This window comes from Aspergillus ambiguus (genome assembly GCF_047715705.1).
Source record: "Aspergillus ambiguus strain CBS 117.58 unplaced genomic scaffold BDV59scaffold_51, whole genome shotgun sequence".
In the NCBI taxonomy this organism is placed as follows: Eukaryota; Fungi; Ascomycota; class Eurotiomycetes; order Eurotiales; family Aspergillaceae; genus Aspergillus; species Aspergillus ambiguus.
The window spans coordinates 1-26002 of record NW_027395564.1 but is presented as its reverse complement, the minus strand read 5'-3'; the positions used below and the strand labels follow the sequence as shown (position 1 = coordinate 26002).

The following is a 26002-nucleotide window of genomic DNA, read 5'->3' as shown; positions in this document are numbered from 1 at the left end:
AACTCGACGTGGAGGGCCCGTGTCCGTGCCCACCACTCCTTTCCCCCTCTCCGCTGGAGGGCGCAAAGACACAATGTATGCCGTAGGCTGAAGGAGCAGAACACGGCAAGAATACAGCCTGTATGGAGGCCCACACCTCCTTCGTCGCAAGGTGATCGGACCCGTTTTGGCCCATCGAAGCCGCAACGAGGGCCATCCATAGTACCAGTCATATTGAACTAGATAATGTAACCTCGGAAAGCGAGGAACGATCGACAGGCGCCCACACCAACGGACGGTAAAAGTTAGACCAGGTCTAAATGGCGCAATGACAGCCTGTCAATCAATCAGTGAGATGTATGGAACACTAAGCGTGGTATCCACGACATCGGCGTATTTGAAACATTTCATATCCGATGCCAGCGAACTAACTGATTTTTTTTTGTAAAAAAAAAAAAAAAAAAAGGTATTATTTTTATTTTCATTTTTATCTTTTTCCCTTTTCTCCTTTCCTTATGTTTTTATTATTCCACGACGACCACATCGTCTCCATCCATGAAGCCGCTATCGGTTTCGGTCTGAGTTCTCCCGGGCTCGGACCGCGGTAACTGTTCGTCGACTTCTTCAATTGGACCGGTTGTCGAATCATACCAGCCTTTGTCGACGGATTTAGCGACCACCTTACATGTCTCACCGACGAGGTCATAGAATGCCGGGTTCTCTTTCGGCAAGAACATGCTGATATGTGCCTTGATTTCGTCCTTTGCCTTGTCGTTCACGGCTCTGACCCACCGGAGTCCAGCTTCCGGGGTGGGCAGAGCATCGGACCCCTCCAATTCCGGAGGAAGCGTGCAGAACGTCCGGTGTTTGGAACGGATAATCTTCTGGCTGAAGGAGGTGCTCCCTTGGTTGGTGGTCTCGACCAGCGATGAGGCGCCCGCACCCAGGCAGGTATAGAAGTTCGTGCAGGCGATGCCCCGTTCCTTGTGCACGTCTGCCAGCTGACCGAGGCGTTGTCGCAAATCGGCCGGACGAGCCAGGCACCCAACAAAGGAGAGATGCGATGACACCCACCCCCAGCCATCTGTCAGGCGCTGACGCTGCGAGTACATCGCCGCTGCGCCGCCGGCGGCCACTGCCCCGGCCGCGCCAGCGAACATGGCATACCGACCCCAGCGTTGCCAGGACGGCGTAGCAGCCGCATCTTCTGTGGCGGTTGAGTCGCTGCTGGCGGACTGCGAAGACTCTGTCTGCTTCGTAGCCGGGTCATTGCTGGTGATTGGTGGCTTGGTTGATGCACCGTCGCCGCCGCCGCCGCCGCCGCCTCCCAGACCGAAGAAGCCGGCGACTTCCGAGAATGCTGAGTATGCGGTTGTAACGTTTCGATAATGGCCCTCGGCGCCGTAGGAGACTACGCCCGGTGCGATGCCGAGATAGGGCGTGTCGAAGGCGAGGACGCCCTGGATATGCGGGAACATGAACGTCCCGGGCTCCACGATGCGCGTTTGGTCGTCACTGTCCGGGGACGGACGGTCTGCGTCGTCCGCCGATTTGGGGGGGATGGGTTGCTCGGATGCGAGTAGTAGTAGTGTTTCGGCGGCGACGATGCCCCCCATCGAGTGGCCGAGTAGGAAGACATGGACGGAGGGGTCAACGGTGGGCGAGGCGGTTTGGTTGGCGACCTCTAGATCGATCACCTGGTTCTGTAGCCTATGGAGCGGAGCGGAGCGGAGCGCGCGTCAGCCGGAATATACGTGCGACAAGACAACACCGGTAGAACCTCGTACCATTCGCGGAACCTGCACACGCAGTCATGCAAGTCGCCTCGCGTGTCGTACTTGGGGTATACGGCGGTGACGACCTGGACGGTGGGGAGGTGTCGGCGGATCAGAGCGCGTAGGTGATCTGGGAAGACGCCGAAGGTTGCATCGTCGCCCTATGAAAGGTGTCAGAGCGGTTCAGAGCGGTCCGGTCGGGGCTGATCTTAGTGGTGTTGAATCGGACACGTGGGTATGGGGTGGACTCAACGGCTGATCTGGGGATGGAAGTCGGTCTGCGGGAGGAGATCGGCGTACCTTGAAGCCATGGATGAACACAAGGAACAGTGTCTTCTTCATATTTTGTCCCCAGGTTGTGACTGTGAGTTCATGTTCGCGGCTGTTGAGGATGAAGAGCGAAGAACCCTTCCGCAATCCCTCTGGAAGGGATGATGCGTGGTGTTACGTCATTGCACGTGATCACTTTATTCTTTTGGGGTTGAAATCACTCGATAATTTGCATATGCATGCTTGTATGGATATCGTTAGGTTATAGTTAAAACAATGTAGAGGTCAGGATGCAGCCAGTATATCTGGTGCGATACCTCCGCATGGTTGTCGCTTAAACTCGAGACTCCATCAGGCCAACATCTGGCTATTCACAAGTAAGCTACATGTCTATCAACATGAAGAGCAGAACATGTGGCTCTGGACAACAATTCAAAAACGTTAGTATGCGGGGAAGAAAGGATTGAGATGAGGTGATCTTCAAGTTTATCCTTTTTATATCCTCGGCATCTCCGCTTCTCCACTTGATCGAAGACCCGAGACCGAGAACAATTCGTCACCAAGATATAAAACCAACCCTCTTCCTACTCCCCATTTTGTAACCTGTGATCTCCAATCGACCCTCCCCCAGCCATCTACACTCGTCATTCCCCCCTCACACGCACAATGGGTTCAGGCGAATTCCACAACATCGTGAAGTTGGTGCCGAAGCCGGGAAAGTTCAACGAGGTATGGATCGATCTCCGGGTGCATTTCAGATCTTGTAGTAACAATATAATCTCATACGTCCAGGTCGTCGAGGCCTTCCGGACCCTGAGCAAGTACGTGGAGGCCAACGAACCCAAAACGCAGATCTACTATGCGGTCCAGCCGGACAAGACCGAAGAGCTGGTGATCGTCGAGAAGTAAGTACATACAGTGCAACCATAGCAAGCCGTTGAATTGCTTTTTGACGAAATCTCCAAGATACACCGATACGGAAAACCTCAAAGCTCATGCCTCGACCCCGGAGTTCAAGGCCTTCTCCAAGGCCATCGGGCCCTGTCTGGCGCAGCCCCCGCAGATGCAGAGAGGCGGCTTTCTTGCTGGCTTTGAGGGCCGCTCCAAGCTCTGAGGGTCTGCACGGGATGCATGCATGAGGGGCGGTTGGTGGGGTGGATGACTTGAGCTGATGCGTATACATAGATTCTATACTGGTATATGAGACATAAATGAGGGCAAGAGGCGTTAAGAGAATATGAGGATAGTATAGTTTCGCGAATCAGTATTAAGAACCCATCCGTCATTATCCAAACTGCCCTAAATACAACAATCCCCAGCTGGCTATGTATACATCCACAGAGCATGCGCTCCAATATGTATAGTAAGTGCAGTTATATATAGTGTAGAAAAATGAAGACGCTCATGCCAATAACCACAGGAACCCAGCGCCTGCTGTCTCTTGCCTTCCAGCGCCGTATATAGGGTGAAACCGAAACCAGAGCGCAACCGTAGAACATGAATGAACCGACAAATGGAAGAAAGGGCAGAAATCAGAGATCGTACAACGCTATTACGAGATTGTTGAAATACCCAAGTTTATGGTGGACGCCGATATTCCCCGAGGAACGCAAACCCATTCGTAACGTCGTAAATTCCGTGCTCGCCTTGCATTATGTAGAATGGATCGACTAGACGGTCGACTCCTCCAGACGAACCCATTCGCGTGGAACGTCCATGCTGCGGTTCACCCGCCCACCAGGGGTGAGGGGAACGTCGACGCGGCCTCGACCCCGTTCGTCATCTGCATGCTCCTCGTAGCACGACAGTCGGGAGAAGTAGTCCTCGAGAACGGTCTCGCGGTCATTGTCACCAACGATTGACGTGTACTCTGGCGGGGGTGTGACGAGGGGCGGTGGCGGTGGAACATCCTCAAAAGCAGGCGGGGCGAAGGACGGCGCCCTGAGAAGATGCATGGGGCGTGGCGTCGGTTCGTTTGGCCGCTCACGTGTGTCCTGCGCCAGGTGTGCTTGGGGTGGTCGGGCCAAGCCGCCCGAGCCATTGGTGAAGCTTCTCGAGACGGGGCCCCCGACTGTCGTCTCCTCAGGGTCTGTTGGGGGTGATACCTGCCTGACCGGGGCAGGCCTCGGAACGACAGCGGCGCCCGGACAGCCGCACTCATACTCCTGGGCCGGCGGGACGGGGTCCGAGTTGGGAGAGGTATATGCGGGGAGGTAGATGTTCGCCTGGGTGGCCTTGCAGGACAGGAGATGGAATGGCGAGTCGATTGAGATCTCGAAATGTCTCCGCTTGTTTGGATCTCTTTCGTCTACCTTGGAAAGTCGCAGGACGATCTGACGATCATCCTCCATTAGCCTCTGGATATATGATGTCAGATGTGTGAGAGATGACATACCTTGATCCAGTGGTTGATCTGGATATTCTCATACGTCGTATCAAAGTGCAGCCGTTGGGATTCGTCGCGGTGCTTCATCTCGTGACAGCTTGGGAGCTGAACATTGAATTCCATCTCCGTCGGGCCAACGCCCGCATCCCGGGCGAGGTCTCCTAGTAGATTCGTTCGGCCCCGATCGACAATCTCCTCCCCTCTGGCAGCGGCCGCACGATGGTCCCAGTCAATGCCACCGCCCGCTGTGACACGCATGGAGCTACCGGGATACGCGCTGGTACTGGCAGAATCGGCGCGTTTCTCGAACAAGAGGACCTTCTTCGCGGGCTGGAACCGATGGACACTCTTGTCGACCGTCCAATGTTGGATGTTCTCCGTCACGTACACCTTGATCCGATGGCACTCAACTTTGGCGAGCGGCGTCAGCTTGAACGCAATGGGAACCTGGCTACCGAGGGGGAACGATTTCCCCGAGATCACGATGTCGTAGTGTAACTGATCTTCCCAGTTTCGCGAGATGGCGATCGGCTCCACCTGTTCCAACGAACCTTCGGCGGGGGTGCGAATCACCGGAACCTCCAGGGTTCCAAGGAGGTTGGGCCGAAAGGCACCCGAGCGTTCCACGATCGCCTCCAGATCATAGCGAACGAACCCTAGATCTGTCTTGATGGTCTCCGGAAGGGATCCGTCGATGGGGAACTCGAAGCTATACAGGTAGTCGCCCACGGGGAACATGCGGTAGTTGCGCTGGGGGTGAGCCGACGCCCCCGGCGACTCGTTTCTCCCGACGCTGCGGGAGTGTTGATGGTTGGCTTGGAGTGACAGGCGTTTGAGATCCTTGCTGGGGGGCTGGCTGTTATGGAGCGAGGGATTAGACCCGGACTTTGAGAAGAGCTCGCGAGTGATCGTGGTCGGGCCATCTTTGCCGGCAGTCGACGCGGAGGGTTTGGCGTGCTGGTAGAAATGGGCACCGTAGTCGTTCTGGATCAAGACCGGATCTCCGTGGTTGAAGTACATGACGCCATGAGTGACGAGATCTTTCTTATCGGTATGGTGCAGCTTCTTGGGGGGGATTCCTACATCACACGGAGGGGAGGGTCAGCCTGGAAATTTGCCCTACGATCCTCAGCAGGGACGCATCCCGGGGCACCATACCATCGGGCCAGTCTGTCTGGGCATGTCCACGAAAGCAAATCGAGATCTTCTTGATCTTGACGCTCTTGGTGATTTTCAGATGTAATTGCCCCCGGAGGATGGCGGACTTCTTGGTACTCGGGTCGTTGTGATCATAACCCTGAAGATACAGCACCGGCTCCGTCAGGGCGACACCAACCGATATGCCGCTCCCTGTAGCCACGATCCTCTCGTGGGGGAGAGGGGGAAATGGAACGGTCGAATCGGAGGACGTCGGGTTGGTCAACTGGGCCGCAGGGGGCCGGCTGGCCGAGGAGGTCGAGGAAGAGTGGGATCGCATTCGACCGACACTGAGACCATGCGAAGCGAGCATTTGGGCATGGTCGGAGGAGAGGACGATTTCAGAGACGGGACGAGGGCGGCGAGTGCGAGGCATTGGGCCGGCGGCGGCGGGTGGCGTGGCGGTGGTGGTCGACGGCGGATGGACGGGCCCCCCCAGGCGGAGGAACCGCTTTGCGTTCTCCCGTGGACCCGCCAGCTTTCGCAGTAACGACCCGCGACGATGATGCTGCTTGGGGAACTCTTCGGAGGTGAGATTGGCGGTGCCAACGACCGAAGTCCCTAGCGACCGCCGACGTTCTGCCCTGGAGCCGAGAATGCTGGAGAGGATGGGGAAATGCTGGTGAGCGACCGGCGTTGCCGACGCGGACAGGTCTGGCTGCAAGAGGGAAACGTGAGCAGTGGTCATGGTGACATGCGCAACAGCATTCTCTCGGGCTTTCTATTCTCCCCCTTCGAATGGGTTCGTCCTCCCGGGCTCTTGAGGAGAAAAGAGGAAAAAAGGTGGTGGACTCTGGGACTTTGATATCCTTTCGAAGGGGAAAAGCAGGTCGGGTAGGTAGGTTAAAGCAAGGTTGCGTAGAAGCAGGAAAAAGACCAGGAGCTTTGAAAAAGGACAAAAAGGTAAAATAGAATAAAATTAAAATAAAAGGGAAAAAGAAAAAAACAACGATCTAATTTCAACCAAAAAAGAAAAAGAAGAAAAAGCAATGCGCTTACCTGCAAGAGAACGGCACGACGAGGAAACTATAAGCTCCCCAAGGTGAGGTCGGGTTGACCTGTCGGAGACCAGTCAGGGTGCAAGTCAATTCCCGTCCGCATGCGAATGATCCTGGGAGAGTCTCGAAGGATCAAAATAATTTAATTGGGGACTCTGCCTTGGTGCCCTGTTGCTAATCCTTCTTGGGCGGATGATCGTCCGGTCGACGCAAGGAGGAAATGAGAAGAGGTCACAGACTTGTACCTGGAGGTTGCAGCGCGGTTGATCTGCCCAGTGGGTACGAGGTACTTGGGTAGTATATACCTGACTGACGCTCTCTGAGTGATCAGACAAGCCCACGCCAGAATCAATTCCCGAGGTCGGACCCCGGGTATTCTAGATCTATCTTCCTGCACTGATGAACTACTGGTGATGACGCGGAGTGGGAGCCCGAAGGGTTCATCCAGTTGGTCACATCCGGCGATCCGTGGTTAGGCCTTTTTGCTTTTTCCTCCTCTGTTCGGCCTGATCAGACTTTTTTTTGACAGTCAATCATTTAAATCATTTATTTCTCTCGTTGAAGATCGCTCCCGTTGATTGGGTTGCGATGGGGGGCGCATTGCAAACGAGTCGAGAGGTATCCCAGGTCGAGAACAGAGTACCTCCAACTACAAGAAAACACTACTGGTGAAAGTATTTCTCCATGTGATGGCGGTGCATGCGCCCCCCTCAGGCAGGGATCGGTTTGCATTTCACTTGCTCCTAAACCCTCCCAAGAGGCCAAAGTCCTCCGCCAATTCGACTAGTCCGTAACAAAGTGGAGGGCAGGATGATGTCCAAATGCGGAAAATCCGGCACCACGGGAGGATTCTCCCTGGATGAACGGACAGCTTTGGGATCCCTACCCAAATACCACAACTGTCTAGAACAGGATCAGCGAACTCATTTAAACTACACCCCTGGGCCGAAACGTTCGTGAGACTCTCCCCATGGATTACACCGTAGGTAAAAGAAACCCCCAGGATTCTGCACTCCAACTGGTAGCTGCGGGGGGATCGTCTTCCGAGCTTGTCCCGGTGTAAATCCTCAAGGTGGTGATATCATCGACAGCTTGGACCCATTAGCCATCACACCTGCATTTCTCCGCCAATTCCTCTGCCCCGTGTCTTGTGTACAAAGGCAGCCCGTGCTTCGGGAGGATGAACAGGCAAGGGAAGAGCAGAGAGACGGCCAACTCCCGGGTTTACTAAACCAAACCCAACGATCGGCTTCCGGCAGACGGGGCAAGGTTAAAGTCTAGATCTCGACCCAGTGGATATTCCTGTGTCAGCGAGACAACGGCGTGGCGACCGGCAAATGCGGGAGACCCGAACAACGCAATGATTTCGTGGCCCCCGTAGATGAACGGTGGCTAACGTCGAAATCTCCCCGGAGTCTCTCTTCTATGAAGGCATCCGTCTCTTCTTGAGCGTGTCGGACTACGTCACGCCGAGCTTTCCCCGTGCGGATCCCAAGCCGATGACCTCATCTATTGTTCATCCTGTATTCACCCTGGATGGTAGAAGGACGTGACTTTTTGACCACGCGGACATTCCGATGATTAATCAGACATTTCTTAGTGCCGCCACGTTTCATACTTTCTAGAAGAATGCTAAGAATTTCCTCCTCGGAGCAGCCACGCAGCCAGGAGTAGGGTTTGCCTAGTCGCTCCCCACTCATCTAATCTAGGTTAAAGTTGAACCCCAATGTGACAGGAACGCGACCAAACGATTGCCTCCTAGTGCTCCGTCGGACGCCTCAATTCCTTGCGTCATTACGTATCCCAACGTGCGTTTTCCCCTTGCTTCAACCTTTCTCATTCGGTAAGCACTGTCGATCAGGGCGATTAGTAAGGAAGCGCATGGCATTTGCAGATGTTTGAAACCACCCCTTTCAGAAGCAGAGTCAGGCAAAATATATCGCACCGAGAGATCAGTCCCTTGGCAGTAAGCCAAATCGTAAACTGTTCGGAGGAAGCATAGGCAACTCCCAGTGGGAAATAAGTCTTCGTTCATCAATGTCGTTGCGTGGTCCCCCAGGAACGCCAACATAGCTAAGTAAACCAACTATCATCAAGTTCGTTGATGTTCATCAAACCATCTCCCTCCAGAAGGTTGGGATCCCCCATGCCTTCCCCCCCGAAATTCTCGCTTTCCATGAACAGCTCGTCGAAGCTGGACTGCCCCAGCGCCATGGTATCTTCGTTGTTCCCTGTGTTGTTCGTTTGAGCCTCCGGCTGTTGTTCTGTAAAGACGCCGGCCTTTTGCAGCTCCAGGTCAAATGCGTCGCCCCCGGTTTGGATATTTGTATTTTGGCCTGCGTCCCCCTGCGTGTTGGGGGACGTGTTCGCGGGCGGGATATTGGTCTTGTCCGGTTCATTGTGCCCACCTTCGTGGAGGCTACCAAAATTCGACCCGGAGAGAAAGTTCTCGTTCCCGATATTATCATCCCCAAAGTCTAGGTTTAGGTCGAAGTCATTTGGGCCCTCAGGATTGTTTGGCGCGGTGTTGAAATTGAGATCGCTGGCAGTGGGAAGCGACTGATTTGCGAGGATGGAAGTGTCATCGACTTGTTCTGGCTTGACCTCCTGATCCGACGACTTCTGTACCGAATCCCCGTTGGTTTGGGGAGGATTTGTGTTGGCAGCTTGCTCGGCAGGCATGGCCATAGCTGGGGACATATCGGCCGGTTGCTCAGGGTGCGGCTGAGACTCAGGCTCTTGCTTCACGTCGGACCCGCCCATTACTACATCCGTTGTTGGCTTCAAGGAGGCCTTTTTGGCCTGTAGCGCATCGTAATCTCGCTCCAGAAACGCCTTGGCGATGAACTAGAGATCTGGTCAGTGAGAGGTTCTCGATGCGTGCGGCTTTGTATCTGCATACGATCTGTTCGGATAGCTCGTCTAAGGCGCTCTGAAATTTTTCCTGGGCCATAGGAATAGACCGCTTGAGCTGTACCTTGGAGGAGGCGGAAGCTCCTGACCGGAAGAAACGACCAGTCTCGATGAGCTGTGGCGGTCAGAGATCATTCCTTTGGCGCAAATTAAGGTGTACAGGGTGATTACCGTTTGGTTTAGTGTTTCGGTGAGGACATTGAGAGACGCCGGATCGGCATCAACGGGAGGAGCCATGGCGCTAAGATATGATCAGGATGTCCAGGTGGAGGCACAGAGAAGGAGACTTGTCGAATTGCAAGACTCGCCTGAATGAAGGAGGGCGAGGGAAAGAAGAACAAAGAAGCGCCAGGATGGGTGACACTAATGCGCGGGACACAGGACCTAATCGACGGCCAATTGAAAACACCACCGGGAAGATGTGACACCCAGTAAGAGAGAGGGCGCTTAGGCTGTGGACAGCAAGGGCGTGTCAATGTCAGCGCGATCGAAGAGAGGGACCGTCTGGATAGAGTTGGGGAGCTGGAGGAAACGCCCGTCGTCGAGGTGGTGATGGATGATGGTGGTGGATGAAGGGATTAAGGCGGGGCTAACCCCAACGGGCCTAGTGGCGGGCTCCCCACTCGGAGCCGCTCTTGCTCATTTCCAAACTCCTCCTCGTTCCATCCAGATCATCATTCCATACCGGCGCTAACTAACTTCTTCCTCTTCTCTTCTTTCTTCTCCCCTCTTCTTCCTCTATCTCTCCCTCCCTCTCTCTTCTCCGTTGGCTTCGCGGGTTTCCTTTTCTCTTCCATTGATTTCATTTCATCTCTCGCGCCGTCTCATCGTCTTTTTTTGGCCTGATTGTCGGGTCCTCCCGTGTTTTTCTTCCTTTCCTCTCTGTTTTGTTATCCGCTTCTTTTCTTCTTCAGCTTCTTCCTTCTCCTCTCATATCAGAGAAACATCCCACTCGACTCGTGATTGAGTGAGAACCGTCTGTGTTTTGGGTCTTCCGATTCCTAGCGCCTTTTTCTTCTTCTCTTTTCCTCTTTGAATCCCGTCACGAAGCTACCGTCCCCGACTATTCATTCCCCTGACCTTTTCATCATCTTTCTCTTGCGGACTGTTTCTCTCCGTGCTTCCTACTGAGGCTTTATTTTATTCACCTGTATGATCCCTCTCCTTTCTTCCCTTTCCCTTTCTTCCTTTCTCCCTCTCGCTCTCCTCACCGTCATCGACCACCGATCGTTGGGCCCCCGCCTGTCGGCTTCCCGCTTCCCGCCAAAAGCCAGCTTGGGTGTAACGCCTCTCCCTCAGGGCTCTTCCATCCCAGTCGTCCCCCATAGCATCCGACCATTCACCCTTTTCGCCCATCGTCAAGCGCCTCCCTCACTTTATTAACCAGTACATTTTCCTTCCTCTACAGTCGTCCATTCCGTCTGCCGTTTACACTTCGCTTCCCGTGTCCTTCAACCATGACTGAGAACGCCCCCACCTCGACTGCCTCGACTCTTCCTCCTCCGCCACAAGCGTCCGCTGCTGCATCAGGCCAACAGTATGATGGCTCCCAGGGCAATGGTCAGGCTAATCCTTCCCACATGCCGCCGCCTCCTCGCCCGCCTGTGGTGATCCCCCAGAACACCAACCCGATCCCGACGGCCATCACTTCCCCTATCTCAGGCGGCATGATGTCTCCCACCAGTGCGGGCGGTTACGTGCGCCGTGCCGCCCCTGAACCGAACAAGCGAGCGCTCTACGTTGGTGGCCTGGAGCCGAGAGTGACGGAGGATATTCTGAAACAAATCTTTGAGACTACCGGCCATGTCGTTAGCGTGAAGATCATCCCCGACAAGAACGTAAGTCGGGCCCGACCATGTGATTGACAAAGTGGATGTTCCCGAATCCCCGCCGGACTGACTTCCTCAGAAGTTCAACAGCAAAGGTTACAACTATGGCTTTGTTGAGTTTGACGATCCTGGCGCCGCCGAAAGGGCCATGCAGACCCTCAACGGCCGCCGAATCCACCAGTCGGTATGCATCGTCGATCCGCCGCGCCCTGTGCTGGATGCACTTTATCTAACCATGATTGCAGGAGATTCGAGTCAACTGGGCTTACCAATCGAACAGTACCAACAAGGAAGATACCTCCAACCATTTCCATATCTTCGTCGGCGACCTGAGCAATGAAGTCAATGATGAGGTCTTGCTCCAGGCCTTCTCGGCCTTCGGCTCGGTATCTGAGGCTCGTGTGATGTGGGACATGAAGACCGGTCGGTCTCGTGGCTATGGGTTCGTCGCTTTCCGCGAGCGTGCGGACGCGGAGAAGGCATTGAACACGATGGATGGAGAATGGCTGGGCTCCCGCGCTATTCGTTGCAACTGGGCCAACCAAAAGGGACAACCTTCGATTTCTCAGCAGCAAGCGATGGCCGCTATGGGCATGACGCCTACTACTCCGTTCGGCCACCACCATTTCCCTACCCATGGCATGCAGAGTTACGATATGGTCGTCCAGCAGACTCCACAGTGGCAGACCACGTGCTATGTGGGTAACCTGACCCCTTACACCTCACAGAATGATCTCGTCCCGCTCTTCCAGAACTTTGGCTTTGTGCTCGAGACCCGTCTCCAAGCGGACCGTGGCTTCGCCTTCATCAAGATGGACACGCATGAGAATGCGGCCATGGCCATTTGCCAGCTCAGCGGGTACCAAGTCAATGGACGCCCTCTGAAGTGCAGTGTATGTATCCCTCGTCGTTCTTCTTTCCATGGCCTCACTAACAACTGTTGCAGTGGGGCAAGGACCGGCCTCCTACTGGCCAATTCGACAACTTCTCCGGCCAGCAGGCCACCTCTCCCTTCAACGCCAACCCCACGCCCTTCTTTCCACAGTACAGTGGTCCCGGAGCCCCGATGACTCCTCAAGGTAAACCACCCTCTCTACACTGCTTCCAGCTCATGTTGATGGCTAACGGGTGCCACGTAGGACCGAACCCGGCTGGACGCGGCTGGGACCAGAGCGGAATGACCGGTCAAACCTACGGCCAGGTCCCGGGCAATGCTGGCTATGGTCGCGGACAAGCCACCCCTGCCGCTGGCTGGAACCAAGCAAACAATGCCAGCTATGGGAATGGATTCCCAGGCTACCAGGCGTAGCCGCGTTGTCGACCCTGGCGTTCATCCCATCCCCCGAGCGATAACCGAACAACCCCGCTATCCTTCGACCGTGAGAGTGATGAAACGCTGGCTTCCTTCGCTTGAGTTCCGATCCTTCCTTCCGCTCTCTTGCCCTATTTTTCAGCGCTATATCTCTTCCTTATTCTTTTAAACACTTAACATTCATGATTTACCCGCACTCAGTGGATTTCAAGCGCATCCTCCTTCTCAATTTCTTCCTTTCGAAATGAAATCTTGTGTGTTATCGTACACCCAATACCCCAAGTCCACTTTGTCGCGTCAAATTCATATGCTCCCTTTGTTTCCCCGTCAACATGCGCCAGTTTGATCAAGAGCTCCTTGGTCTTCCGATTCAAGCGTTCTGCGGAATAAACCAAAAGTATCTCTGTTCCCTTCGTCGTTGTTTTCTTCGGATCATTATCTGATAACCCGTTTTTTGAATTGTATCGTACGCCATTTCCTCTCATTTTAATCTGTATGTTTGACCCTTAAAGGTTGGGCTGTCGTTTACCGTCCGGTGCAAACTTCTTATCTGATAGCGGCTTGAATTTTCCCATCGATTCAGTGACTTCTACGCATCGCGATAATACCTTTGGTTAGCCAACTCAACGCGTGTCTTTCTAGCGATGCCGTGCTGTTCTTGCATCTCAGTATTCCCTTGAGTTATGATACCAATTATCTCTTTGGCCGTCTGTTCGCCGTCAGCTCAGCCCCCTCTGCTGTATTCAGTTACCCCTCTGCTCTGGACGATGGACGGTAGAAGGTGGTTGATACATAGATAGACCAAACCAGCTATATTAAGAACAAGGGACTGTCGGGGTGGGTGGGGCCCGCAACTTGCCCTAAAACGGGAAAGCTTCCTTTCCGTCCCCTTCGTTCAATCCCGCCATCTCGCTCTGAACCATCATCCTCCCGATACAATTCTCCCTCCGTTGGCGATCCCCCTTTCCGCACCCAACCTGTTACATGTGTGCATTCTAATGGCCAGCTGAGCTGTGTGTGTCCAGCTTGCGCCAATGGAAGATGCAAGCAACGGCAAAAACGTGGCACTCCCGCTGGGTAACGACAATGACCTCTCCGGGCGAACGCGCTCGGGAAGCGCAAGCAGTGGACACAAGCGCAGCTCCTCCGGTTCGTTACTCTCGCGACTCTCGTTCCTCCGCATGATACAGGCCGACCAGTCCGCCCCGAACATGGAGATCGGCAGAGATGATGGCAGCGACTTCGACGCCGGAGTACGGGGAGGGCGGGCGATGTCGAGCGCTCTACAACACCGCAGGACGCGACGCAGACGGGGCTCGCTCCGGAAAACTGCCTTGCTGGGTACGCGGCTCGACTACCGTGACAAAAAGCCCGCCAGAACCCCCATCGACGTGTTGCGTGGTAGCGACATGTCCGGTCCACAACAACTGCACCCTCGCCAACAACCACTCCCCTCGGCTGCGGACATGCGACCCCTGACCGACTCAGTTCCTTCCGCCGATCCTCTCAGCCCTCACGCACAGCACATACCTGAGCGAAATGGGAACCCCCCGACAACGTGGGGCCTGATGGACGACGGCTCCTTGGATGGCCCGGCGGCGGCAGCAGCCCCGGATCATCGACAGCTCAGTGAGGTCACCACGGACGATGAGGACGTCGTGACGTTCCCCCGGGTCAAGAACAGCAATGCGGCCGTTGCGGCGGTGGCGGCTGGCTTGCATCTCCCGGCGGCGTCGTCCAGCTCGGACTCGTACTTTGCGCTACAGCCCGACTCGACATACCGCGCGATGCATCGCTCCAAAACGGGCCTCGCAGCCGACATGGCCAGTAGCCAGGATATGGTATGGGACTACTCGGAGACGGAGTCGTGGGGGTGGATCATCCTCATCGTGACCTGGCTGGTGTTTGTCGTGGGCATGGGCAGCTGCTTCGGCGTGTGGAGTTGGGCGTGGGACGTCGGTGAAACGCCGTATGCGCCTCCGGAACTCGAGGATGACCCCACCCTGCCCATCGTTGGGTATTACCCTGCTTTGATCATCCTGACGGCGGTGATGTCGTGGGTGTGGGTGATCATCGCGTGGGTCGGGATGAAGTACTTCAAGCACGCGAATATCTCCGGCGAAGATATATGATGGGACTTACAAGTGCATGTATATTAGTTTATTAGTCCACTGGGGAGAGCGCCCTTGGCCCCATTTAATCATTAATCAATTTTATTGTAGCGTGAGGACTCTTTATCTTGAGCCGGCCTCTCGTACCCAACCATGCATTACAACGTAACCAGACCGAACACCCATATCCCGAACTCCAACCGGACGGACCACAAGTTTCGCATCAGTGAGATAACGCGCAGGTATTGGCGCAGTCTATTTGGTGCTGCGCCAGGCTCCCGGTGATAGACTCCCCCCCGGGACCGCTAACGGGGGCTCTCGAGTCGGTGGCGTTCTGCGGTGGGACGGTCGTCCCTGGCGCTGTGCTGACAAGGCCCTTGGATACCGCGTAGCACGACGAACGGTCGTGGTTCAGGTCCTCGCTGTAGAACTCATCGACAATCGGATGCAGAAGAACGGTTTGTTTGTGTATCGTGACGATCGAGTTCGCCGGGACCGACACCCAGTTATCTGCCGCGCCGTTAGCACTCGGGATACCCGAAACGAAAACACGCCCGCGGGCCTTACATCTCTCGAAGGTAATCGGCTCGCTAGCCACGAGGACGATGTCGGCACCCTTGTCATGGCGCTCCATCTTGAAATGGCCCTGATCGCGGCCCTCCTTCCACTTCGTCCCGGACGAGAAGTACAGACTCGCCGGCTCATCGGTCTTGCTGCTGATATAGCGGGTGCACACGACGGTGTGGCCGTCGGTGACGGCAAAGTTGAGCAGACTGCGGGTCTCGACGCCGGAGACCTTATGCCGCTTGGGGATGTCGCGGATGAACTCGTTGATCTTGGCGATGGTCTTCACCATGACGCGGCGCAGCAGGGCCTGGCCGAAGCCCTCGGGGCCCGGGTCGGCGCTGGGGTCGACGCCCTCCTTCTCGAGCAGGTCGAGGAAGAGCGCAAAGGCCCACTCGCTGTCTGTGCCGCCCTTGACGCCCAGGTACCACCGGTCGGCGAGGGAGTCGGCCAGCGTGCGCTTGATGTAGTGCCAGCCGCCGACGTTGCCGTTGTGCATCCACATCAGCGTCTGGTGCTGGAATGGGTGGCAGTTGTTGTCCGAGAGCGTGCCCTCCGTGGTGGCCCGCACGTGCGCGAAGATCAGATTCGAGCACGTCTTCGACGCTAGGCGCTCCAGGTTCTCGCAGTTCCACGCTGGTAGCGTCGACGTGAAGATGCATGGCTCCGGCCCGAGCTTGGGGTCTGTGTAGAAGCCGACCCCGAAACCGTCACCGTTGACGGGCCGTCGGTTGTCCTTTGTTATGTCTGTCAGTATGGGGTGGTTTTATCTGCATGGGGAGAGGGGTGACGTACCAGTCGCAGACGGGAGTCGTACGATTGAGTCAGGATGGAATGGCTGGGTTCGGTGACGAGCTTGCTGAGACGGATCTCATGTCGCCCTTTATATACCTGGAGGGTTGGTTAGCTGGGATCAAGGCAGTTGGTGCTGTGAGCGTACCAGGAACCGACACATGGTTGATATAGCTGCTGCTGCTATCGTGGATAGCAGTTAGTACTCCTGGAGGCGGCGGAGTGAATCATCCACGTCTCCACAGGAGGATCCCCGGGGATTGATACAAGCACTCGGGTGGTTCACCCCAGAGGCATTGAAAGAGACAAGCGACAAGACGGGTTCTTCGACAAGCACCACCACAAGACAACGACAACGACCACGCTGCAGTCGGTGTAGAGATCCTAAAGCATGTCGCCATCCAGCACCACGTGACTCACACCGAACTTTTTACGGGAGACGAAGCGGCCACCCGCGCAGGTCACGGGGCGGGATCGACATCCAACGACGTCGTTCTTGTCGTCAACCTGTTTTTCTCCTGCCGCCTCCAGACATTCCAACGGCACTGGCTTCCAGCCTGGAGATGACAACTTCCCCACCCGTTCTCTTTGCGACGTGTATGAGATTCCAGGAACCATGAGCGGGAGAATACTCTCCCACCGTCTTGTTCCGCTTCTGCGGACGGGGTATCTAGCCCGCCATGTGCACAACGCCGGCGCCAGAACGGGGGGTCTCCTCCGCTCCGACGGGGGCGCCGCCCTTCGAGGCCGCGCATGGCCCGTCGGCGCAAACGGCATTCACAATGTTCCCGCTGTGCGGGCGATCTCGTTCTCCCGGATGCTCCCCAAGCTGGCGTTGAAGCTGGCGCGCGTTCCCGCTATGCTTGGAGGGGCTACCGTAGCCGGCCTGGCATACTTCCAGTACCAAGCGACCCGTAAGTTTGTCCTTTTTCCCTTCTGACTTTCTCCTGTCGTGATCGCGTCCTACTAACGGGTCATTCTGTAGAGGCGGGGAATTACGCGATGGACGTGTTGAGACGCGCGGGGGAGACTGCCGGCGGCGCCGCCTCGACGTTATTCGGCGAACTTCAGGGTGTGGCCGAGCAGACGCAACGCGGCTGGCAGAGAACTACAGAAGACATCGAAGTTCCGGAGTGGTTGCAGAAAATCCTCCGCATGGACGAGGCCGCTCAGTCGGGCGGGGGTGGTTCGTCCGGAGGCGGTCATCAGCCAAACGAGAGTCGGGTTGGTGTGAGCACCGCGGCTGGTGCAGCCGCCGGGTCGGTCCTGGGGTATGAATCCGACGAGGAGGACCAACGGGTCAACCGGGATATGGCGGAGAACGACCAGATGATGCTTCTTACCCGGAAAATGATTGAGATCAGAAACATCCTCCAGACCGTGGGACAGTCCAACACCCTCACCCTGCCGTCTATTGTCGTTATCGGCTCGCAGTCATCGGGCAAGAGCTCTGTGCTCGAAGCCATTGTCGGACACGAATTCCTTCCCAAGGGCTCCAACATGGTCACCCGGCGCCCCATCGAGCTGACCCTGGTCAACACGCCGAACGGACAGGCTGAATATGGCGAGTTCCCGGCCCTTGGCCTCGGGAAAATCACCGACTTCTCCCAGATTCAGCGGACGCTCACCGATCTCAACCTCGCTGTTCCCGAGAAGGATTGCGTTAGCGATGACCCGATCCAACTTTCGATCTACTCTCCGAATGTTCCCGATCTCTCCCTCATCGATCTTCCCGGATACATCCAGGTTGCTGGACACGACCAGCCAGCGGAGTTAAAACAGAAGATCTCCGATCTCTGCGACAAGTACATCCAGGCGCCGAACGTTATCCTAGCTATATCCGCTGCCGATGTCGACCTTGCCAACTCCACGGCGCTCCGCGCTAGTCGCCGGGTAGATCCCCGGGGCGAGAGAACGATCGGTGTCATCACAAAGATGGATCTCGTTGACCCGGATCGCGGCTATAGCATCCTATCGGATAAGAAGTACCCTCTGCGTCTGGGCTACGTCGGGGTGGTATCGCGAATTCCCCAAACCACTGCCCTATTCTCCCGAGGGAGCGGCAATATCACCAGCGCGATCCTCCGGAATGAGAACGCGTATTTCTCCGCGCACCCCTCCGAATTCGGCTCCCAGTCGGGCGTTTCCGTTGGTGTGAACACGTTGAGGGACAAGCTTATGCACGTCCTCGAGCAAACGATGGCATCGAGCCTAGCGGGTACTAGGGACGCCATCAGCCAAGAACTGGAAGAAGCAACCTACGAATTCAAGGTTCAATACAACGACCGTCCCTTGAGCGCGGAGTCGTATCTTGCCGAGAGCCTAGATGGCTTCAAGCACTCGTTCAAGGCGTTTGCGGAAAGCTTCGGCCGACCTCAAGTCCGCGAAATGCTGAAGGATGAACTAGACCAGCGCGTCATGGATATCCTGGCGCAGAGATACTGGAACAAACCCATAGACGAGTTGACGCCTCCGATGCCCGAGTTGGATCCTCTTAGTGACCTCCCCAAGGCGGACCCAGAATCGCAATACTGGCGGCGCAAGCTGGATGCGTCGACCTCCGCGTTGACTAAACTCGGTATCGGCAGGCTCGCCACGACGGTGGTCGCAAACGCCATCCAAACCCACGTTGACCGCCTGCTAGCCAACTCGACCTTCGCCTCCCATCCTTACGCCCAGAAACAGATCGAGGATGCCTACACCAGCATCCTAAACGACCGGTTCTTCAGCACCAGTGACCAGGTCGAGAACTGCATCAAGCCCTACAAGTTTGAGATCGAGGTCGAGGACCCCGAATGGGCCAAGGGAAGGGAGAACGTCAGCAAGGTGCTGAAGGAGGAACTTCGAGCCTGCGAGGCGGCCTACAAGCGAATGGAGGATTTCATCGGAAAGCGCAAGCTCAAGGACGTCATGGCGTTCGTTGACCGGGTCCGCAGGGGCGACGTGGTGCTCGAGGGCGACGGCACCGGTGGGGCGGGCGGATTTAGCTCTGCCCTGCTAGCCAAAGGTATGTTTCCAGCCTCAACGTGAATGTGTTTGATATGGTCCGATTCACGCTAAATCCATGACTAGGCCGGGAGAGCGTGTTCCTCCGCGACCGAGCAGAGCTCATCAAGATGCGGCTGCTCGCCGTTCGGTCCAAACAGTGCTCCTCCAAGAAGAACAAATACTACTGCCCGGAGGTCTTCCTCGACGTTGTCGCCGACAAGCTCACCTCGACCGCCGTGCTCTTCCTCAACGTCGAGCTCCTCTCCGAGTTCTACTACAACTTCCCCCGCGAGCTCGACATGCGACTCGGACGCCACCTCTCCGACGCGGAGGTCGAGCGGTTCGCCCGGGAGGACCCCCGCGTCCGGAAGCACCTCGACGTGATCCGGAAGAAGGAGTTGCTGGAGCTGGCGCTGCAGAAGATCGAGAGTATCCGGCAGCTAGACGGCCGCAGCAAGCGGAACTCGGATAGGCCCTTGCCCTCGAAGGAACAGAGGAGTCGTGGGTGGAATATCTTTTAGACCGTTCGTCGTTTTGGGTTCTGATGCACTTCGTGGCGTTGTTGTTTCCTCCCCTCTATTCCCCTTCCATGCCTGTATACCACCTGAATCAGGACCTGTTTATAGCTTAAAGAATACCTAGGGCAGGCGTTGTTGTGGCGACTGCTTTTCTAATCTCATCACTGTAAGATGACTCCCTACAGAAGTATATATACAGGCAAAGATCCCGAGCCATTCTTTCTATTTGAACAGGAAATGTGCAGCGTCCGTATATCGATTGATGCAATGAAGGATTAATAATTCAGGGAAAAGAAAGGAAAGAGGCTGAGGAGGTAAAGATGAACAGAGAAAAGGAAATGATTATGGCCAATTCTAAACAGAAGTCTAAACAATAATCCCACACCCGGTCTATCTAGATGATACACATATAAAACACATGGGAAAAACGGTATTAGCGCTTTTTAACATCCCCAGGACTCTACCTGGGCATACTCGTCGCAAGGGGACGGACAGGGTAGAGCAGACACTGCAGGAGATGCATAAGACAGTCCGATAGGGTCGAAGTGACATCAGCAATGCAGGGAAAGGAAAGAAGAGAGAGAGAAGATGAAGGTCGTGGAAACGGCGTAAGAAGAGAATCTAGGGAATAGAAGCGTCGGAGAGAAAGGGAATCTCGCTCAAAAAAAGGTCATGGACATAGGAAGAAAACGGCGTCTTGGGAATTTACTCCCGGGAGACATCACGGCCGAACAGCTTGGCCTTGATCCAGTCGACGGCGACCAGGACACGGTTGCGGGCTAGACGAAGTCGTGTTAGTCTTGGGGGCAGATCATCCGGGTAAAGTGGAAACTTACTGCTGAAGCACATGCTCAGGTAGGCGCTGCGCCAGAAGAGATAGGTCATGGTACCACCGCTTGCGATGTTGCCACTCAGCCAGCTGATGTCTGCAACCGCGCGCTCCTTGCCGATGTAGGCCAGACTTCCCTGGTGGGAGTACTGGAAGGGGCCGATCTGCTTGGTCCTCCGGAGCTGCTTCTGGAGGTCGCGGATCTCGTCGAAGACTTTGTTGCGGTCCTCGTCGGTCTTAGCCTGGGATTGGGCGACGGAGAGGGCCTTGAGCTCGTTCTCGATGGCCTCGGTCTTGGCCATGGTGTTGAAGAGACGGGCCAGGAAGGCACCCTCCTGACTGGCGACCTGGGCGGTGGGGGCGTAGTTGGTGATGGCGCAGTCGCCGACGGCCCAGACGTTCTCGGTGCCGTTGACGACGAGATACTCGTTGACGGCCAGACCGCGGCGGGAGTTCTTCTGGGCGGGGAGCTGGTTCATGAGATCGCGGACGACCCCGCGGACGGCGTTACCGGTGGCCCACACCAGGAGACCGTAGGGGATGCGCTCCAGCTCCTTGGAGCCATCGGGCTTGGTGACCTCGGCCTCGATGTACTTGTCGGTGACGTTCTTGACCATGGTCTTGGCGCGGATGGTGATGGCCTCCTCCTTGAAGGTGGACTCGGTGTAGTCGATCAGCTGCTTCGAGAACATGGGGAGCACGTTGGGTAGGGCCTCGACCAGAGTCACGTGGAAGTGCTTCTGGATGTCGGGAATCCACTTCTTCAGGTCCTCCTCGAAGAAGTCCTGGAGCTCACCGGCGAACTCCACACCGGTGGGACCACCGCCGACGACGACCATGTGCAGCAGACGCTTGACCTCATCGTCGGTCTGGTCCTTGAACATGGCGGTCTCGACGCAGTCCATGATACGCTTGCGGATCTTCTGCGCATCGTCAACCTCCTTCAGGAAGCACGAATGTTCGCGAACACCCTGGATGCCTGGGGATGGGGAGTTAGTATTGGGTGCCCGGGGGGTGTGGTTTCGCGGGATTGATACGTACCGAAGGTAGCGTTCTCGGCGCCGACACCGACGACGAGCATGTCGAAGGGCACCTCGGTGTGGGAGATGTCGCCCTTGATTTCGGAATCGTCGCTGATGTGAACGACGCGCTTGTCGTAGTCGATCTTGGTGGCCTCGGCTTCGTAGAACTTGACGTTGGCGGTCTTCATGCGGAGGATGTTACGGATGGGTTCCATGATAGAGCGGTGTTCGATCAGACCGGTGGTACAGGAGGGCAGAAGGGGAGTGAAGAGGAAGTAGTTGCGGGGGGAGATGACGACGACATTGTAGTTTTCCGTGTCGATTTTCTTCAGGAGGGAGACGGAGCCCCATCCGGTACCTAAGGACGGTCAATCTCTCAATCTCGCGATGACAAGACTCGAAATAGGACGGGAACGACCTACCGAGGATGACGAGGGTCTTCTTGTTCGGGTCCGGCTCAAACTGCTCGAGGGGATGGCGTTGGTCGTAGATGCTGTAGGCCAGGGCGCCAACCATTCCCAGACCGGAGAGCCAGGTCAGACGCCAGGTCCAACGCAGGAAGCGGAAGCGCTTCTTGGGCTTCGGGGAGGGAGCGGCAGCGTCGGCGTAGGAACGGCGGGCGACGCGCTGGAAGGACTGGTGGGAGAAGCCGGTAGAGCGCAGGGGACGAGAGGAATGGAGGAGCTGGGAGGAAACGCGCGTCGAGAGCGACCTGCGCGACAGCGACGACAGCTGCATGACTGAAGGGGAAGCCATGTTGTACTTCCAACCTCGAGAGGCGGTCGACGGGATAGAGGGGAGAGGATGTACAGGGATGGATATGTGAGAGGGAGAGAGAGAGAGAGAGGGAGGGAGGGGAGAGGGAAGGAAAGGGAAGAGGAAGCAATTGTTGATGGAGATGAAAAAAAAAAAAAAAGGAAAGAAAGAAAAAATCCAAATGTTTAGCTCTTTTGGGCGAATCGGTGTAGCTGCTTTTGGAGAAATTCCTGCGAACAAGAAGAACCGCCCGATGGGGCTCTGGGTCGCTGGGTCTCTGGGTTTATGGGTCTCGCCTCCTGGCGCCGATAGAGATTTTTTTCGGGTTTTCTTTTCTGCTGAGGGGAAATTCCCGAGAGAGGAAAATTAAGCGCCGGTAGGGCTGTGAGGGGTCGTGAGGGGAATTGGAGATTAGATGCAGAGATACTAGGAGAATCTCTTGATTCTTATTGCTTATCGGTAGTGGTAGAACCCGACAGAGACATGTTTCTTTCTTGTTTTATACTTATCTACACAGGACGATTCTACATCTACGTGCTGACTCAGCTACGGTCTCTCCCGAATCGCCGCCGGGTTCTCCCGCATCCAGATCCGTTTCACGTCACGCTTGAGCTTGGATGATGCCTCACGATGTGAATCCGGGGAAGCCAGATCCACTCTCCTGTTTGACCCGTTTCTTCCTCTTCGCTCTGTTGTGTGGAGCGGGGAATCTGTCCTTTCCCTGCGTTACTTGTTCACCCCTCGTCCACGTCCCCAGGACGACTAGACTAGGTGATAGGATTGTCGAACCCCAATTCTGAGGCCTTTTGCTGTCTATGTTTGACCTCCGCACAGGATGAGGGGTTAAGTCTTTTCCCAGGCCCCTTCCCAGGCCCCTTCCCATCTCCCTGGTTGCAGTCTCATATCCCATCATTGGGGCTGTTGGCCGGCCATCACAGCTATATATACCGCGCAGTATGGAGTTTCACTGTCTGGACACAATCGAGCCGCTGGTAAACACTTTCCCGCTTGAAAACCCGTCCAGGGAAAAGCGTTTACGAGATAAACCCTTACCCACGGTGAATGTCCTTTTATTCGTCTAAACTTCGATGCGTATACCGGAAGATCAGTCATCCCACTTTGCCTATCTTTCGTATATCCGCGCTTGTGTCTCTTATTGACTGGATGTGTGCTATGCCGGTGTCTGTCGGCTCTTCGCAGACCACTCAGTGGAGGGGAAGAGAGAGATATATATATATTTATATGTCTACGCCCTACCCTATTTGCAGAGCCACCCATATCAACATGCTAAGACAAGCACATAGACATCTACTTAGCCAACACACAACATCATCGTCCTGCAGATCGACGGCGAACCAGGTAAAACGGGGTCGCCTTCGACATCACCAACCGCGATAACCGCACACCAGTCGACAAATGTCTGGGATATGATTGCCAACCAGCTCCAATGCACCGTAATTGCCATATGACCCGACATCTACCCCTGTAACTTTCCCATAGTGCAGACGCTATTAAGCTTGTGCAGCAGACGAAGCAATATCCCCAGCCTTTCAGCATAGCATGGACGGTCAATAGGAGACGCAACGTCATACATTCACCTCGATGCATCGGTTCCCAGCCCAGCTTACCGGAACAGGGCAACCGAGCGTATGCTTTGCTGCATAGATCTACTGACCACATCCTACGGAATAGGTTCTCCATTATGATTAGACCTACGGTCCTCTCTACGAGTCCTCAACCGACGTAGCCATGGGCAGTCTCGGCGGTCAACGCTGCAGATGCAATCACGACAGCAGCTTCTAGACTGAACTAGAACACTCCACAGATCGTGGGGAAAGATCCAGGCGAGAGTCGGTGTAGTTAGTAGTCGGCTGCCCGAAGAGGCAACACCTCAAGCCATCACCCCGTACTCACCTTGTCCGATCCATCTGCACCCCGTACATACACCCACCAGATTTCAAATCCAGACAATAGACCTACCGCCTGTAGACGGCCGACCTCGCGTAGACACTACGACCGCCAACCTCGAAACCGATGCACGGTACCTTTGACGAAACTGCGTGGCCAAGGCGAAAACAGGAGCCATACGGCGCCATCCGGAACCGTTGATTTCCTGTGGCTTTCGAGGACCGGCCATCCCGGTGTTGCTGTACGACGCACCTGCAGTGGAATTCCAAGGGGAACCACGGAAAATATGACCGACGACTGGGGGCCGCGTACCTTTGTCCCGGCGCATCAAACGCATCGTAGGGTCCCAGGTTTGGAGACGCCTGTTTCAAGATGGGCTTCGTACGGGGCGACAGGCGTGGCACGGTGTCTTTTGTCATTTTTGGTCATCCTGGAATGGAATACTCCCGGTCAGCTTCCCAATTGAGAAAACCACACCGGCCGAGGCGAGATCTTTCTCCAGACAGGAGCGCTTTGAGCGACCTAACGACAGCAGATTGGTAACCATCGACCCGGGTCCGGATGGCAACGAAAACCGGTCGACTGGGATGGGGGAACGGATGTCAGTTCACCGTTGCATCCGCCAGCTGGCCCTGTAGGACCTATTCAGACTCAAGCTCGGACGGACAAGCAATCTTCTGTCGATTCTTTGTATCACCTTGACGAGTCAGACAGGGTGGACCGAGACACGGGGGCTCTGTCATCAAAGGAGGGAAACCAGATGAGAAGAAAGAGAGACATTCCTTCCACAAGCCAGAGTCCAAATGTGGCTTGCAGCGACATGGATAATTGGGCAGGAATTGCTTGAGAGAGCTCGCCTGTCCAACTGTCGTCGGGTAACCAAGATACGTCATCTCGAGGCGTACACATATCCAGCTTGCTATCGCTTTGACTGTGACATCTGCAAAGGCTACACTCGGCGAGCAACACCTACTCGGTCAAGCCATAAAGGCTGCACTATTTTCAAGGTATGTGAGGCGGCCGGGGGCAAGCAAAGGTTGAACAATAGGACGGGACAGAGCATCGGTTGAAAGGGGAACCGTGATGTGTGTGTCCCCCACAGCATTAGAGACAGCCTCATATCTACTCAAACACCTATGGTGTCATACAGTACAGGGTCATTCCTAGCCGAGACACCAAGTCGACCCGGCTACTGGAAGAAGGCGGAGACGCTGACCAAACCAGCAAGGCAGTCGTAAATGGTGCGAGGACACAAACAATGAAGGAGGCTCCTGTGCGGGAAAGTCCCGGACCTCCGTTGATAAACTAGCCGCACGATGCTGAGTTGGATTGACCTGGGACAGGAGCCATCCGGTTGACCGGGGGTTCGACACGCCACCAAATCAGACCCGGCAGTTTGAGACAGCGCAGACAAGTTCCAGCTCCATGGTCTGCGTGTGACTGGGAAATGTGATCTTGTCTTGGTTGCCCACCGGGCGTGGCTGGGCAGTCGGGACGGGCGACGATGGCCAGGATAATTCGGGGGATGGCAGGCTGCATCGTCATACATATGTACATACACACACGCACCAAGCCTGGGGCTGTCGGATTCGCGACTCCAATTATGGCCAGGCATGCAGACAAATAATCACCCTCGAGGAAGGTTTGACCTTGAGATGTTTTCATTGCCCTTGGACGGCCTGAAACTGGGATTGGATTGTCGGTCGCGACCAAACAAAGGACGGGGTCAGATGTGGCTTCGCTTTGACCTTGACTCCATCCCCATGGCGAGGCAGATATGATATGACTCGTTGATGGCCCCTATCGAATAGGAATTGCGATCGGAGCTGGTCTGTGGACGGAGGACATACTGCGT

The 26002-nt window shown here is 55.5% G+C and overlaps 10 protein-coding genes across 10 annotated transcripts; 4 read left to right on the top strand and 6 right to left on the bottom strand.

Annotated features, from left to right (window-relative positions):
• Positions 1-414: 414 nt before the first annotated feature.
• On the bottom strand, positions 415-2476 carry BDV59DRAFT_187921 (esterase/lipase family protein). Its single transcript, XM_073691314.1, has 3 exons — positions 2055-2476; positions 1767-1915; positions 415-1689 (listed from the first exon to the last, which is right to left on the bottom strand). The coding sequence occupies exons 1-3, from the start codon at positions 2094-2096 to the stop codon at positions 504-506; spliced, it is 1377 nt and encodes a 458-aa protein (XP_073543478.1). The 5' UTR covers positions 2097-2476; the 3' UTR covers positions 415-503.
• A 71-nt stretch (positions 2477-2547) lies between these two features.
• On the top strand, positions 2548-3287 carry BDV59DRAFT_187919 (putative quinol monooxygenase). Its single transcript, XM_073691313.1, has 3 exons — positions 2548-2753; positions 2817-2929; positions 2991-3287. Exons 1-3 carry the CDS (start codon positions 2691-2693, stop codon positions 3136-3138), a joined length of 324 nt encoding a protein of 107 aa, XP_073543477.1. The 5' UTR covers positions 2548-2690; the 3' UTR covers positions 3139-3287.
• A 245-nt stretch (positions 3288-3532) lies between these two features.
• BDV59DRAFT_135014 (uncharacterized protein) lies at positions 3533-6723 on the bottom strand. Its single transcript, XM_073687048.1, has 3 exons — positions 5569-6723; positions 4420-5489; positions 3533-4357 (listed from the first exon to the last, which is right to left on the bottom strand). Exons 1-3 carry the CDS (start codon positions 6293-6295, stop codon positions 3695-3697), a joined length of 2460 nt encoding a protein of 819 aa, XP_073543476.1. The 5' UTR covers positions 6296-6723; the 3' UTR covers positions 3533-3694.
• A 1955-nt stretch (positions 6724-8678) lies between these two features.
• On the bottom strand, positions 8679-9755 carry BDV59DRAFT_205834 (uncharacterized protein; the record flags this gene model as incomplete). Its single annotated transcript, XM_073694711.1, has 3 exons — positions 8679-9452; positions 9508-9633; positions 9690-9755. The coding sequence occupies 3 exons, from the start codon at positions 9753-9755 to the stop codon at positions 8679-8681; spliced, it is 966 nt and encodes a 321-aa protein (XP_073543475.1).
• Positions 9756-10670: 915 nt separating this feature from the next.
• On the top strand, positions 10671-12756 carry BDV59DRAFT_134880 (nuclear and cytoplasmic polyadenylated RNA-binding protein pub1). The gene is made up of 5 exons (XM_073687046.1): positions 10671-11356; positions 11430-11531; positions 11593-12240; positions 12294-12426; positions 12487-12756. Exons 1-5 carry the CDS (start codon positions 10976-10978, stop codon positions 12654-12656), a joined length of 1434 nt encoding a protein of 477 aa, XP_073543474.1. The 5' UTR covers positions 10671-10975; the 3' UTR covers positions 12657-12756.
• Positions 12757-13536: 780 nt separating this feature from the next.
• Positions 13537-14847, top strand: BDV59DRAFT_187913 (PIG-Y family protein). Its single transcript, XM_073691312.1, has one exon. The coding sequence runs from the start codon at positions 13694-13696 to the stop codon at positions 14789-14791; it is 1098 nt and encodes a 365-aa protein (XP_073543473.1). The 5' UTR covers positions 13537-13693; the 3' UTR covers positions 14792-14847.
• Positions 14848-14892: 45 nt separating this feature from the next.
• Positions 14893-16399, bottom strand: BDV59DRAFT_134892 (glutamine amidotransferase subunit DUG3). Its single transcript, XM_073687047.1, has 4 exons — positions 16275-16399; positions 16130-16225; positions 15338-16070; positions 14893-15280 (listed from the first exon to the last, which is right to left on the bottom strand). Exons 1-4 carry the CDS (start codon positions 16287-16289, stop codon positions 14994-14996), a joined length of 1131 nt encoding a protein of 376 aa, XP_073543472.1. The 5' UTR covers positions 16290-16399; the 3' UTR covers positions 14893-14993.
• A 236-nt stretch (positions 16400-16635) lies between these two features.
• BDV59DRAFT_134876 (dynamin-related GTPase MGM1) lies at positions 16636-19963 on the top strand. The gene is made up of 3 exons (XM_073687045.1): positions 16636-17040; positions 17112-19133; positions 19199-19963. The coding sequence occupies exons 1-3, from the start codon at positions 16743-16745 to the stop codon at positions 19633-19635; spliced, it is 2757 nt and encodes a 918-aa protein (XP_073543471.1). The 5' UTR covers positions 16636-16742; the 3' UTR covers positions 19636-19963.
• A 374-nt stretch (positions 19964-20337) lies between these two features.
• On the bottom strand, positions 20338-22239 carry BDV59DRAFT_196208 (alternative NADH-dehydrogenase; the record flags this gene model as incomplete). Its single annotated transcript, XM_073692682.1, has 4 exons — positions 20338-20411; positions 20469-21440; positions 21503-21841; positions 21906-22239. The coding sequence occupies 4 exons, from the start codon at positions 22237-22239 to the stop codon at positions 20338-20340; spliced, it is 1719 nt and encodes a 572-aa protein (XP_073543470.1).
• Positions 22240-23388: 1149 nt separating this feature from the next.
• On the bottom strand, positions 23389-24077 carry BDV59DRAFT_134865 (uncharacterized protein). Its single transcript, XM_073687044.1, has one exon. The coding sequence runs from the start codon at positions 23938-23940 to the stop codon at positions 23569-23571; it is 372 nt and encodes a 123-aa protein (XP_073543469.1). The 5' UTR covers positions 23941-24077; the 3' UTR covers positions 23389-23568.
• Positions 24078-26002: the final 1925 nt, after the last annotated feature.

Excerpts from the sequence above, each read along its gene's own strand:
- BDV59DRAFT_134880 (XM_073687046.1), top strand. The coding sequence starts at position 10,976 with ATGACTGAGAACGCCCCCACCTCGACTGCCTCGACTCTTCCTCCTCCG. Across the intron at positions 11,532-11,592 it reads GCCGCCGAATCCACCAGTCG|GAGATTCGAGTCAACTGGGC; the intron begins GTATGCATCGTC and ends CCATGATTGCAG. Across the intron at positions 12,241-12,293 it reads GACGCCCTCTGAAGTGCAGT|TGGGGCAAGGACCGGCCTCC; the intron begins GTATGTATCCCT and ends CAACTGTTGCAG.
- BDV59DRAFT_135014 (XM_073687048.1), bottom strand. The coding sequence starts at position 6,295 with ATGACCACTGCTCACGTTTCCCTCTTGCAGCCAGACCTGTCCGCGTCG. Across the intron at positions 5,490-5,568 it reads CCAGACAGACTGGCCCGATG|GAATCCCCCCCAAGAAGCTG; the intron begins GTATGGTGCCCC and ends CGTGTGATGTAG. Across the intron at positions 4,358-4,419 it reads AGATCAACCACTGGATCAAG|ATCGTCCTGCGACTTTCCAA; the intron begins GTATGTCATCTC and ends GATGATCGTCAG.
- BDV59DRAFT_187913 (XM_073691312.1), top strand. The coding sequence starts at position 13,694 with ATGGAAGATGCAAGCAACGGCAAAAACGTGGCACTCCCGCTGGGTAAC.
- BDV59DRAFT_187921 (XM_073691314.1), bottom strand. The coding sequence starts at position 2,096 with ATGAAGAAGACACTGTTCCTTGTGTTCATCCATGGCTTCAAG. Across the intron at positions 1,916-2,054 it reads TGTTCATCCATGGCTTCAAG|GGCGACGATGCAACCTTCGG; the intron begins GTACGCCGATCT and ends CACCTTTCATAG. Across the intron at positions 1,690-1,766 it reads GTGTGCAGGTTCCGCGAATG|GCTACAGAACCAGGTGATCG; the intron begins GTACGAGGTTCT and ends TCCGCTCCATAG.
- BDV59DRAFT_134892 (XM_073687047.1), bottom strand. Across the intron at positions 16,071-16,129 it reads ACGACTCCCGTCTGCGACTG|GACAACCGACGGCCCGTCAA; the intron begins GTACGTCACCCC and ends GACATAACAAAG. Across the intron at positions 15,281-15,337 it reads GCCGATTACCTTCGAGAGAT|ATAACTGGGTGTCGGTCCCG; the intron begins GTAAGGCCCGCG and ends ACGGCGCGGCAG.
- BDV59DRAFT_134865 (XM_073687044.1), bottom strand. The coding sequence starts at position 23,940 with ATGGAGAACCTATTCCGTAGGATGTGGTCAGTAGATCTATGCAGCAAA.
- BDV59DRAFT_134876 (XM_073687045.1), top strand. The coding sequence starts at position 16,743 with ATGAGCGGGAGAATACTCTCCCACCGTCTTGTTCCGCTTCTGCGGACG. Across the intron at positions 17,041-17,111 it reads CTTCCAGTACCAAGCGACCC|AGGCGGGGAATTACGCGATG; the intron begins GTAAGTTTGTCC and ends GTCATTCTGTAG. Across the intron at positions 19,134-19,198 it reads CTCTGCCCTGCTAGCCAAAG|GCCGGGAGAGCGTGTTCCTC; the intron begins GTATGTTTCCAG and ends ATCCATGACTAG.
- BDV59DRAFT_187919 (XM_073691313.1), top strand. The coding sequence starts at position 2,691 with ATGGGTTCAGGCGAATTCCACAACATCGTGAAGTTGGTGCCGAAGCCG. Across the intron at positions 2,754-2,816 it reads AGCCGGGAAAGTTCAACGAG|GTCGTCGAGGCCTTCCGGAC; the intron begins GTATGGATCGAT and ends TCATACGTCCAG. Across the intron at positions 2,930-2,990 it reads GAGCTGGTGATCGTCGAGAA|ATACACCGATACGGAAAACC; the intron begins GTAAGTACATAC and ends GAAATCTCCAAG.